This window comes from Dermochelys coriacea, chromosome 1 (genome assembly GCF_009764565.3).
Source record: "Dermochelys coriacea isolate rDerCor1 chromosome 1, rDerCor1.pri.v4, whole genome shotgun sequence".
Lineage (NCBI taxonomy): Eukaryota > Metazoa > Chordata > Testudines > Dermochelyidae > Dermochelys > Dermochelys coriacea.
Window position 1 is genome coordinate 271,483,931 of NC_050068.2, and position 13,175 is coordinate 271,497,105.

At 39.4% G+C, this 13,175-nt stretch overlaps 1 protein-coding gene across 1 annotated transcript in view; it reads left to right on the forward strand.

Annotated features, from left to right (window-relative positions):
• The window catches only part of EEA1 (early endosome antigen 1), a 140,665-nt gene that overhangs the window by 99,206 nt on the left and 28,284 nt on the right, over window positions 1–13,175 (forward strand). Inside the window, 11 exon segments of the mRNA XM_038401122.2 lie at window positions 715–828; window positions 4,916–5,071; window positions 5,787–5,926; window positions 7,133–7,463; window positions 9,682–9,783; window positions 10,649–10,701; window positions 10,703–10,767; window positions 10,770–10,841; window positions 11,799–11,849; window positions 11,852–11,929; window positions 11,932–11,978. Of these exon segments, the coding sequence (XP_038257050.2) occupies window positions 715–828; window positions 4,916–5,071; window positions 5,787–5,926; window positions 7,133–7,463; window positions 9,682–9,783; window positions 10,649–10,701; window positions 10,703–10,767; window positions 10,770–10,841; window positions 11,799–11,849; window positions 11,852–11,929; window positions 11,932–11,978 (1,209 nt within the window).

The following is a 13,175-nucleotide window of genomic DNA, read 5'->3' on the forward strand; positions in this document are numbered from 1 at the left end:
GCATGCATCAGAGCATCTGGTTGTTGTTTAAGGTATCCGCATATAATTTCTGGGTCCCCAAAACACACAACAACTAGAGTATGAATGTGTCGAAGTAACTTGTGTCCAATCCAACTTGTAGTCAATTAAAAGATTTCCCTTGACTAAAAGGAGAGCTGGATTGGAATCCATAATTCAGGGTATGTCTACACTTATCGTGGATCCACGGTGTGGCAATTGATCCACCGGGTGTTGATGTAGTGGGTCTAATGAAGACCCACTAAATTGACCTCAGTTCGCTCTCCCATCAACTCCATTATTCCACCAAAATGAGAAGCATAAGCTAAGCTGATGGGGGAGTTTCTCCCGTTGACCCAGTGCAGTTCAGACACTGTAATAAGTCGACCAAAGCTATGGCGACTCCAGCTAAGTTATTCACATAGCTGGAATTGCGTAACTTAGGTGGACTTAACCCCGTAGTGTAGACCTGCCTTCAGAGAAGAACAGTTACTCATAACTTTATTTTATTTTGTTCCATTCTGTCTTCAGCTGTCTAAACTTTATGATAACTTGTGTTTTAGCTGTGTCCAACATTTCATCATGTCAGAATTACTAATAATTAGCAATAAATAGCTAGTATTAAAGCGCTTGTTAGTATGAAGAAAATTTGAGTTAAAAGCAGTGGCAATCAAGAATTCTTTCACATTACAAACATTGTAACACTCTTCTTTTCAGATAAAAGCAAAGACTGAATTACTACTTTCAGCAGAAGCATCAAAAGCTGCTCAAAGAGCAGATCTTCAGAATCATTTGGACACAGCCCAGAATGCGCTGCAAGATAAACAACAGGTAGGAGAAATTAATGCTACTAGATCATCTAAGATAACCTGCGTACAAAACAAAAAGGACAATTTGGTTTGGGAAAAAAATCCAAGTCCTTGTGGATTTGCATTTGCATTGGAGACATTATTCAGAGTATTTGAATATGTGATATATTTTGTCCTGTTTGTTATAAGCAGGGCCCTGTGTATTGTAATGCATGGAATTGACTGTGGAATTCACCCCTGCTGCAGAAATGTACTCTAGAATCTAAACTTCCATATTGTAACAGAATTGTTTCTTTACAGAAACAAAAATTGTGACTTTACAAAGTATACTGAGTGTAAAACAAAGCAGTGTTGTTTTTCTGGAGTCTGCAGATTCAAGATAAAAAAGAAAACTTCAGTTAAATGAAGAAATATTTTATTCCAAAATAACTGTGTACACACACATACTTGCAGTAAAATAAAAAAGGGATGAATTAAAACCAATTTAATTTATTTTGGTACAAATCTGTGTGCACTCCATCCCTAAATCAGCACGTCTCATTGGGGTGCTAATATTGAAAACGAATGATAACAAATTAACTGTCAACATGATTAATTGTTTTTCTGCTGATTATTTCAGCAGAAACATCCAAACCACTTCAAAAACTAACATCGCCTCCCATGCCTTCTTGGGTGGGGAATTGAATATCAATATAAATAGCACAAGTCCTTCTGTAGAGATTGCATTTTTCATTTTCATATTTAATTAAAAATCTCCCATATTTTATTTTAAATGAAGCTGCTGACAAATTTGTCAGTCTCTTGCATCAGAGTGTCGCACAAGTTAGGTCCAGCTCACCATAAAACGCGTGGGTCTTTTGACTATCAGCATTATGTGGTCCATTTCTGATAGAGAATAATATTGTTCCATGTTGAACCAAAAGTTTTCAAACTATGATCCGCAAACCATTGGAGTCTGTGGAGAGTTGACTGGTCACATGGTATTGGCTGTCCTTGTTCCTGCTAAATTTAATTGACTGCTACAAATAGGTTAATATTATGTTCCCATGCACGTAATTGGTGTAGTTGCCACAAGAATACTATGTGATTATGAATGGGAGAGGAGTTGTTCTTTAAGACAATCTCTTTATGAAGGTGTGATTCACAGCATGAAAAAGTTCTGCCTTAAAAGCAATTTGGAATAACAGAGACTTGGTGGGATAACTCACATGACTGGAGTACAGTCATGGATGGTTATAAACTGTTCAGGAAGGACAGGCAGGGCAGAAAAGGTGGGGGAGTAGCACTGTATGTAAGGGAGCAGTATGACTGCTCAGAGCTCCGGTACGAAACTGTGGAAAAACCTGAGTGTCTCTGGATTAAGTTTAGAAGTGTGTGCAACAAGAGTGATGTCATGGTGGGAGTCTGCTATAGACCACCGGACCAGGGGGATGAGGTGGATGAGGCTTTCTTCCGGCAACTCACGGAAGCTACTAGATCGCATGCCCTGATTCTCATGGGTGACTTTAATTTTCCTGATATCTGCTGGGAGAGCAATACAGCGGTGCATAGACAATCCAGGAAGTTTTTGGAAAGCGTAGGGGACAATTTCCTGGTGCAAGTGCTAGGGGAGCCAACTAGGGGGAGCGCTTTTCTTGACCTGCTGCTCACAAACCGGGTAGAATTAGTGGGGAAGCAAAAGTGGATGGGAATCTGGGAGGCAGTGACCATGAGTTGGTTGAGTTCAGGATCCTGACGCAGGGAAGAAAGGTAAGCAGCAGGATACGGACCCTGGACTTCAGGAAAGCAGACTTTGACTCCCTCAGGGAACAGATGGCCAGGATCCCCTGGGGGACTAACATGAAAGGGAAGGGAGTCCAGGAGAGCTGGCTGTATTTCAAGGAATCCCTGTTGAGGTTACAGGGACAAACCATCCCGATGAGTCGAAAGAATAGTAATATGGCAGGCGACCAGCTTGGCTTAATGGTGAAATCCTAGCGGATCTTAAACATAAAAAAGAAGCTTACAAGAAGTGGAAGCTTGGACATATGACCAGGGAAGAGTATAAAAATATTGCTCGGGCATGTAGGAAAGATATCAGGAGGGCCAAATCGCACCTGGAGCTGCAGCTAGCAAGAGATGTCAAGAGTAACAAGAAGGGTTTTTTCAGGTATGTTGGCAACAAGAAGAAAGCCAAGGAAAGTGTGGGCCCCTTACTGAATGAGGGAGGCAAGCTAGTGACAGAGGATGTGGAAAAAGCTAATGTACTCAATGCTTTTTTTGCCTCTGTTTTCACTAACAAGGTCAGCTCCCAGACTGCTGTGCTGGGCAACACAAATGGGGAAGAGATGGCCAGCCCTCTGTAGAGATAGAGGTGGTTAGGGACTATTTAGAAAAGCTGGACGTGCACAAGTCCATGGGGCCGGACGAATTGCATCCGAGAGTGCTGAAGGAATTGGCGGCTGTGATTGCAGAGCCCTTGGCCATTATCTTTGAAAACTCGTGGCGAACGGGGGAAGTCCCGGATGACTGGAAAAAGGCTAATGTAGTGCCCATCTTTAAAAAGGGAAGAAGGAGGATCCTGGGAACTACAGGCCGGTCAGCCTAACCTCAGTCCCTGGAAAAATCATGGAGCAGGTCCTCAAAGAATCAATCCTGAAGCACTTAGAGGAGAGGAAAGTGATCAGGAACAGTCAGCATGGATTCACCAAGGGAAGGTCATGCCTGACTAATCTAATCGCCTTTTATGATGAGATTACTGGTTCTGTGGATGAAGGGAAAGCAGTGGATGTATTGTTTCTTGACTTTAGCAAAGCTTTTGACACGGTCTCCCACAGCATTCTTGTCAGCAAGTTAAGGAAGTATGGGCTGGATGAATGCACTATAAGGTGGGTAGAAAGCTGGCTAGATTGTCGGGCTCAACGAGTAGTGATCAATGGCTCCATGTCTAGTTGGCAGCCGGTGTCAAGTGGAGTGCCCCAGGGGTCGGTCCTGGGGCCCGTTTTGTTCAATATCTTCATAAATGATCTGGAGGATGGTGTGGATTGCACTCTCAGCAAATTTGCGGATGATACTAAACTGGGAGGAGTGGTAGATACGCTGGAGGGGAGGGATAGGATACAGAAGGACCTAGACAAATTGGAGGATTGGGCCAAAAGAAATCTAATGAGGTTCAATAAGGATAAATGCAGGGTCCTGCACTTAGGATGGAAGAATCCAATGCACCGCTACAGACTAGGGACCGAATGGCTCGGCAGCAGTTCTGCGGAAAAGGACCTAGGGGTGACAGTGGACGAGAAGCTGGATATGAGTCAGCAGTGTGCCCTTGTTGCCAAGAAGGCCAATGGCATTTTGGGTTGTATAAGTAGGGGCATAGCGAGCAGATCGAGGGACGTGATCGTTCCCCTCTATTCGACACTGGTGAGGCCTCATCTGGAGTACTGTGTCCAGTTTTGGGCCCCACACTACAGGAAGGATGTGGATAAATTGGAAAGAGTACAACGAAGGGCAACGAAAATGATTAGGGGTCTAGAGCACATGACTTATGAGGAGAGGCTGAGGGAGCTGGGATTGTTTAGTCTGCAGAAGAGAAGAATGAGGGGGGATTTGATAGCTGCTTTCAACTACCTGAAAGGGGGTTTCAAAGAGGATGGCTCTAGACTGTTCTCATTGTAGCAGATGACAGAACGAGGAGTAATGGTCTCAAGTTGCAATGGGGAGGTTTAGATTGGATATTAGGAAAAACTTTTTCACTAAGAGGGTGGTGAAACACTGGAATGCGTTACCTAGGGAGGTGGTAGAATCTCCTTCCTTAGAGGTTTTTAAGGTCAGGCTTGACAAAGCCCTAGCTGGGATGATTTAACTGGGACTTGGTCCTGCTTTGAGCAGGGGGTTGGACTAGATGACCTTCTGGGGTCCCTTCCAACCCTGATATTCTATGATTCTATGAAAAGAATAAGCTATTGAATATGCTATTTTTCTCCAGTATAACGTGTACGTTTTTTTAAAATTTCATCTGAACATTTTAGACAAGTAATATTTAGGCATGTGTTTAGAGAACTCTTTAATAATTTTAAAAATACTCATCCCTTAATAAAAGTAACCATTTTCAATTATATTTTACTTCATAGGAGTTAAATAAGGTCAACACTCAGTTAGATCAGGTTACGGCTAAGCTGCACGACAAGCAAGAATATTGTACACAGCTGGAAGCCAGTCTTAAAGAGTATAAAGAGAAACATCTTTATTTAGAACAGAAAACGGAGGAGCTAGAGGGACAGCTTAAGGTTTGTATTCAGAAATGAAGAACTTGAGTTTATAAAACTAGCTTTCACCATGTAAAGCAACAAAATTGTTTCATAATGCATGGTAACAGCAGTGTGGAAATTGCAGGAGGAGGATGGCCAGCCACCTAAAAAGTGGTGTTGATGGTGTTCTCTTTTCCCAGTGTTTCCTTTTTCAGCTGATGAATGAGAAAGTGGGGTTATGCCATAACAGCCTCCACTGCCCCAGCCTCCTTCTCCGCCAATTGCAACTCTGAATATAATTCATGGAGAATATTAAGAGATGAGACATAGACCACTTCCTAAATTCAAAACTCTCATATTGGTGGTTATATATTTATTCAAGTGCATAAGTGTTTGCAGGATCAGCCCCTAATGTACACACATCTTCAGTGTCTTACATTTGAGGCAGGAGGAAAAATACAGAATACGGTAACATGAGAAGTGTATACAATTGCCCAGAGGTGGAGTATGTTCCATTTATAAATTACTGGGTTATTTTTAGATTACCGTATTTTAAGCATCTTACAGATATTTGAATCCATTAAAATATAGAAATATATTTAATTTTAAATGTATGTGAAGACTAGGGGTGAGATCCTCACCCCTGCTGTAGCCCCTTTATGCCTGGAGGCTGGAGGCATTTATGAACAACTGAGTGATTTTTCACTCTGGTGGTTGTTTTATGGTAACTGTAGCTTTTTCTTTTCTTTTACAGAAACTTGAAACTGACATTCTTGAGGTTAAAGCAAGCAAAGAACAGGCCCTTCAGGAGCTACAACAGCAACGGCAGCAGTGTACAGAGCTAGGCCTCAGAACAACAGAACTGATTAAACAGCTTGAAGCAGAAAGAGAAGTGTATGCTAACACTATTTAATGCATTGCTTTTCAGACCCAGAGACCAAGATTCAAATTTGAATTGTTCTATAAAAACAAACAAATGCATGTTTATTCTCTTAGTCTAGAATTGAAATTATTATTCACCTTCATGATCAGTTATTCACCGTAATGATCACCAGAACTCACCTAAAACGCTAGAGTAGCCCTACACCTCAGTGGGGGCTTCTGCATCCTTTCCCCCACAGGGGAGATAAGTGTTGCCTTTTTGACTTGCACTTCAGCCATCAGCCTTCACCCCATAGGTGAGTCACCAAGTACCGTGACTTAACCTGAGTGGATTGAGATGCACTCAATGTACTTCCTCCATCTCTTCTGTACACTCTGTCTAGGTCCCACTTGTTGTATCTGCAGCAGAAAGCTGGTCATCAGCAAACAACCTTGTATTATCATACCACCCTCTGAAAAATTAGGGGGTCCTTTGCAGCATGGGGCTCAGATCTCTAATATGTATATAAATGAGATATTCACCATCACCACTTATATCTGATATATGGGTAAGAGCAGATTCTATTATCATAGAACAGATGAGAATATTGGAATTCCTATGCTTGACTAAGCAGATTTAAGTTTTGTGTGATAAATGGGCAAGGGAGATTCAACCTATAGGTGAAAAGTGAGTGGGGATACAGGATAACATTAAAGCTGGTGGGGGAATCTTAATTACAAATGCAATTTCTCCAGCACTTAGCACAAACAAAAACTATCACAAAACATATCTGGTAATGTTGTTGTGTTGAAGGTCAGTCTCTCAACTTTTAACTCTGTCTGGGAATAATGTGTGTGAGACTGTCTTTCATAGAACCAAAGGGTATGTTGCCAGTTGATGGATCTGAATATATTAAACTGTTCAGACATCTGCTGATTAAAAAACCTTAATTTTCGGTTTTATACATCTTGATTTACAATTTGCATATTAGCTCTCCAGGGGTAGTTCATAGGCATAATGTTTAAAAAACCACCACCAGCCTGAAAATGGAACTTCAGAGTGTGTCATTCATTTAAGTGTAGAAACGAAACATCAATACATCATCTGAAAAAACATGTTTTAAATTAGAAGAACAATTAATGTATTTGATTATAGAGAGTAGATTTAATTACACAAAACAACTTATGGATAATTTTTTAAAGTTTTGTATTTCACTGCTTTCCTTTGTATTTCCACAGTGTATCTAGTACTAAATGGGATTTGGAGAAGAAATCTGATGCCCTGGAACAAGCAAAACAGCAAATATCAAAGCAAGGGGAAGAAAAAGAAAGCCTTAAACGGGACCTCGAGAAGTTAAATCAAGAGACAAATAAACAACATAAGGAACTAGATGGCAAGATTCAAGCAGCAACATTAGAGCTGCAGAAAATGAAGTTGGAGAAAGACACTTTATTGAAAGACCTTACAGTTACCAAAGACAAATTATCAAAAACCATTGAATCCTTGAAGGATATAAAGGATGAACTGGAAAAGGAGAAACAGAAAGGAAAAGCCGCTGTGGCAGAAATGGTTAGTTATGGATTTAATCAGGCATCCAGTATTGGGTATTTTTCAATTTGCTCATTCATGATTGTCCGCTCTGCTTTGCATTCTAGTACGAAAACTGCTCACATTTATTGCAAAGATGATGGCACCAACTGTGGAAATTATGATTGCCTTAAGAAAAACAAAACTGACATATAATTGTAAGTCCTGAATTAAGTTGTGGCTGGATGTTTTTACTGGTAAACATTGGTTCATACCAGAAACCAGACCCCTTTAGTTGCTTTTTAATATGGCAAAGAAAACCACAGACAGGGATGAGCATTGAAACAATTATATGTGAAATGTGGAAAACATTGGACAGCCCTATAAAAACATAGACTGTGAAATTTTGCCAAAATGCAACCCACATTTGAGAACAATGAAGTCAGTTTTTCTTAACGTATTATAGTTTTGGTTTTCTAATCTGTTTCATAAAGAACACATTGGTGCACTTGTTATGGGTGTGATGGAAGATTGCTGGTTCTGGTAAGTATAATGGTGTCTGGAGAGACAAGGTGGGTGAGGTCATATCTTTTATTGGACCAATTTCTGTTGGAGACAAGCTTTTGAACTTACACAAGTCTGCAGAGCTGAAGAAGAGCTCTGTATGCTCTCCCCAACTGAAGTTGGTCCAATAAAAGATATTACCTCATCCACTTTGTGTCTTTAATATCTTGGGAACAAGATGGCTACAACACTGCATAGAATAATTGTGTCTGACATTTTGGGAAATATCACATCTGAACATGTTGCAAGACCTGTCTGAAAGATAACTGATTCCAGTGACCTAAGAAGTGGCAGTATGGCAGCAGAATGCTTGACCAGGAGTTCATTATAGTTATAAAAGTGACCCTTACTATTACTGTGTTCAAAACGATAATCCCCATTTTTCTTTTTTTTTTAAACTTTGGCTGCTTATAGCAACATCACCTAGTACAGTAGCAATACAGATTTTGTGAATTTTCTGTTTAAAATTTATTGTAGGGGTATTTTTCCCAATTTCTTTTCCTGTTTTGCATCAGACCATCTCTCAGCTCCCATGTGTGATTGTTATTTTTATTTCCACTCAAAAATAATCTGTATTTACAATTACAAATAACATTTTTCCCCACCTTCTATCCCTTTTATAAAAAGTCCTTTTGTTTCTTCTTTAACAAATACCTATGGTTGCAATGTTTTATAAAGGCAGGTCTACTCTTAAAATGCTGCAGTAACGCCACTGTAGTGCTTCATTGAAGATGCTAGTATGCTGACACGAGAGCTTCTCTCATTGATGTAGTTAATCCACTTCTGTGAGAAGTGGCAGTGTGTCAAGGGGAGAAGCCTTCCTGTTGACATAGTGCTGTCTGTACTAGGGTTAGATTGGATAACTGTGTCGCTCAGGACTGTGGATTTTTCACACCTCTGAGCAATGTAGTTATACTGAGGTATGTTTATAATGTAGACGTGGCCTTAGCTACTTCTGCTTAACTATTTACATTTACTCTAATAACTGGAAGGATTTACTCTTCAGTTTATACTATTAAAAATAAGGTCCATATCCTACTTCCAGGAAAGTTTATGGGAGTTTTGCCATTGATTTCAGGGATTGGACCTAAAGTGCACGCGTGTGTGTGTGTATGTGTATGTGTGAGAGAGAGAGATTTTAGATCAGATTACTAACAAAGGTTTCAGTTCTGCCATCCTTACTTACTCTGTGTAATACCTTACTCCAGAATTAATAAAGATGGTGTTTTGAGCCTATACTGTTCCCTGACAAGGGGAAGAACCTCAGTATTTATTGGTACTTTAAAACGGCCATCCTTGTGGTTCCACTTCTGAGCTGCCAATCTAGGCCTCAATTGAGAAAAGCATCCCTATTCAGGAAAGCACTTCAGCACATTCTTAAGACCCAGGAATTTAAATGCTATTTAAGCACATACTTAATTTTCAGAATAAATAGCATTTAAGTCCATGGGTCTTAAGAATGTGCTGAAGTGCTTTCCTGAATCTGGGCCTTGGTGACCTGGGAAGAATGACTAGGACTGGATTTTCAACAGTTATAGTTTATAACCCATTGCGAGGATATTTCTGTGCCGGAAACAGATTCTGATTTAAGAGAATGCAAGTATTCTTTCTTGGTAGTTTGTAGTTTTTATAATAATAGCTTAAATGCATTTGGTAAAGTTGACAAAAAATGCTCACTAGGTAATCTGTTTTTTAGGAAAAATCTTGCCAAGAAACTAAACATCAGCTTCAAGTACAGACAGAGTCTGTAGCTAAAGAACGGAATGAATTGAAAAACTCGCTGGAAAAACAGGAAGGGGTAAGATTACTAATTCCCAATTACAAAAAACAATATTTGACAGCTTTTCCAGTCACATATGAGGAGATCAGATTGGAGGAGGAAAAAAGTAGTGGTATTATCCCAAGCCTATGCAGTTGACACCAAAACAAGATGACAGTCACAGAAGATTGTGTGTATTCTAATATGATCATCCATGGTTTTGGTGTGCTTTTCATACAATAGATACAGTGATAACATGATCATTGTCCGTCTGCTTTCTTACATGTTTTGAAATACTTAACTATGTTAACTTGTCATTAGTTTTCTGAGTTAACATCTCTTTTAAATGAATGGTGACAGTTCACACCTCTCAGATCTGTTGTTTCAAGCTTAGTTAGACATCTCCATATCATTGTACGTATCATTTTATCAGTATGCTATTTGCTGTTTGGGAAAAATTTTCAGAAACTCTTGAGAGAAATTTGTGTTTTTGATCGATGAAGTGAGCTGTAGCTCACGAAAGCTTATGCTCAAATAAATTTGTTAGTCTCTAAGGGTGCCCAAGTATCCTTTTCTTTTTGCGAATACAGACTAACACAGCTGCCTACTCGGAAACCTGTTGTTTTGAAAATCTCCCCATAACGAGGTTATCTTTGTAACTATATGGATTATTCTTACCCTTTTAAAAAATGAAAACTTACATTCTAGAGCAACAGGATAGCCACGTCAACGATAAAGGATCTGCTAGCCAAGTGACTGTGGAGTGGGCCAGTTTGGCCCCTGCATGAAAAAAAAAAGGCTGTCCAATTAGATGTAGCTGTAAATAATGTATTTGATGTACAGCAACAAAAATTAAGGATATTAAGGTAAAGATAATATGCAGGTTTTTATATTTTAAATATAGATTTCTAAGCAGCTGACAATAGAGCTTGATTCAGCACGAGGACAATACTGGAGATTCGGGTGTCCTAAAAGAGAAGGAAAAGAATGAGCAGCATCTCCAGGGAAAGCTGAAAGAACTGAAGAATCATTTGATCAGAAGAAAAGGCAAACTGAAACACAGCAAGCTGAATTAAAGGGGCCCTTTTAAAAAGGTAGTTTCTGGCTTCTCTTCATTCCTCTTACTACAAAAGATGAGTATTAACTACTCTGATGCATGCTCCTGTTTTATGTCATATGTGGGTGATAAAATAGCTATTTACTGTAGCTGAAATGCGTTTACTGGGAATGGTAAGGTCAGGATGCAGAACTGAGCCATCAGATATTGTTCAAGGTCAAAACTATAAAATGTTGAGTGTAGGCCCAAATAGTGAATTATGGATTATGCAGTAGTACACCTGTCATCAAATTGATTAAAATAGCTAGACCTGCTGTGTTCATTCTACTGCATCTGTATGCAATGTGGCAAGAGTGCCATCTTGTCGCATAGCAGTATAGCAGTTTTGTGAGAATAACTGAGACAAGAGTCCTCCACATTTTGGAGCATAAGTGGTGGTTTAAACCATTTGTATTGTAAGAAAAGAATAGAGAGTCTTAATGACAATATGAAATGTGAACTCTGATGAAAAAGTTCAAACTCCATATAGTTTTAGAGATGTTAGTGCCATGTGCTGTACTATTAAATGATGTCTGCATTCAGTCTCTCATTTATCATATAAAGTATTACAATGGCTTTCTTGTGTCTGCCATGGAAACTGCAGGGTTTGGAATACTGTTTAGATGTTTGAAAACTGGGCTTCCTGTGTTTAATTAGTCTCTTGATGTTAGTCATTATTTTTCTTTATTATATAGCAAGTAAATCACAGTATATTAATGTAAGAAATAATATGATTTAATAATATGACCTTGTTCAAATTTGTGCTGGGATAAGTAATAGCTATAAGTATTGCAGAGAGAATCAAGAGAAAGATTATGAAATAATTATGCTTGTTTAATTACCATTTCTTAAAAATTAATTACAAAATGAGATTGCAAATATCCATATTTTACAATTTATCTTACATGCCTGCTTTGTACTGTAAAATATAAATCCAGGATTCGTATGTGTGTTTCAGGCAGAACTAGAGAATAATTACAGCAGCAAGTAACATTATCAGCTCAGGAGCTTAAGCAGAGAAAGGAAAACTAGCAGAGCTACAGAAGATCCATGAAAAAGATCAGGAAAATATGAAAGAACTTCAGCTGGATCTTATGGTAAAGAATCTGAGCTGCTGGCAACAAGGCAAGATCTTAAGGTACAGTGTCTTTTTAAAGTCATAAGTGACTTAATAATGTTTGTCTTCAGGATGAATACAAAGAAGCAAGTGGAAAGACATGTGAAGAAAAAACTCTTTTGCTATGTATAGAATTGTATTGTGTTCTTTTCCTCATTACACAGTACATGTTGGAATTAATTTAAATGCCAAGTATTTTTGCCTGATGTACCTAGGATGCCCTTCCAGTTCACAAGTGTTTTGTAGCAGTGCTGTTGTCTGAGCTCTGGGAACAAGGTGAGGATTTAGGAGTACTGGATTCTTTCTTTTCACCTTTCACTCTGTATAAAGCTTGTCCCCAGTCTTACCACTGCATAGTTCCCAATCTTGGAATACTAATGGCATCCATTTCTGCCAGCATGCAAGGAGTAACCCCAAGAGTATTTCCCTCCCCACAACTTAATGCCTTTTTGGCTCCTTTGTATAGACTTAACAGGCTTTGACAGTACTCATCAGCTTGCATTCCTGCAACAACCTGTTCAGTCTGTATTGTTCTACAGGTGACCCAGTTGTTCTGTCATGTATATACTATTTCCATTCACGGTATATTTTTGAAGGGCTTTCTCCTTAGTGGGACCTATTTTATATATAAAGTGATGCAGCCATACCATCTTGATTCAGATGTCAAATCTAAGCACACCCTGACATTGTTAGTGCTTGGATGGGAGACCTCCAAGAAAGCCCAAGTACTCCTGGGACTGTTTTGAAAGTTAGCAGATAGTGCTTTTTCTTCTCAGTCAGTACTCAGAGTCATGGAATCATAGAGTTAAAACCAGCAGTACCATCATTTCATCTCTTGTGACAGCCTGTATATCACAGGCCACCAACACCATCCAGCACCTGCACACTAACCAAACACCCAAAATTATACTTAAGTATTACAGCCCACGGGAGATTAGACCATTATGTGCCACAGTGACTGACTGAAGCAGTGCCCCAGCAAGTGTTAGGAAATATTATGGTGCTAAAGGAATTATCTTAGGATGAGTTGCAAAACAGTTGACCCTGATCAGTGTAGTCATTAAAGGTTCTATGGCCCTTTTTGGACCTTTCTTTCAAACTGCAGTGCTCATAGACTCTAAGATCAGGAGGGACCATCATGATCATCTAGTCTGACCTCCTGCATATTGCAGGCCACAGAACCTCACCCATCCACTCCTTAATAAACCTATAACCTCT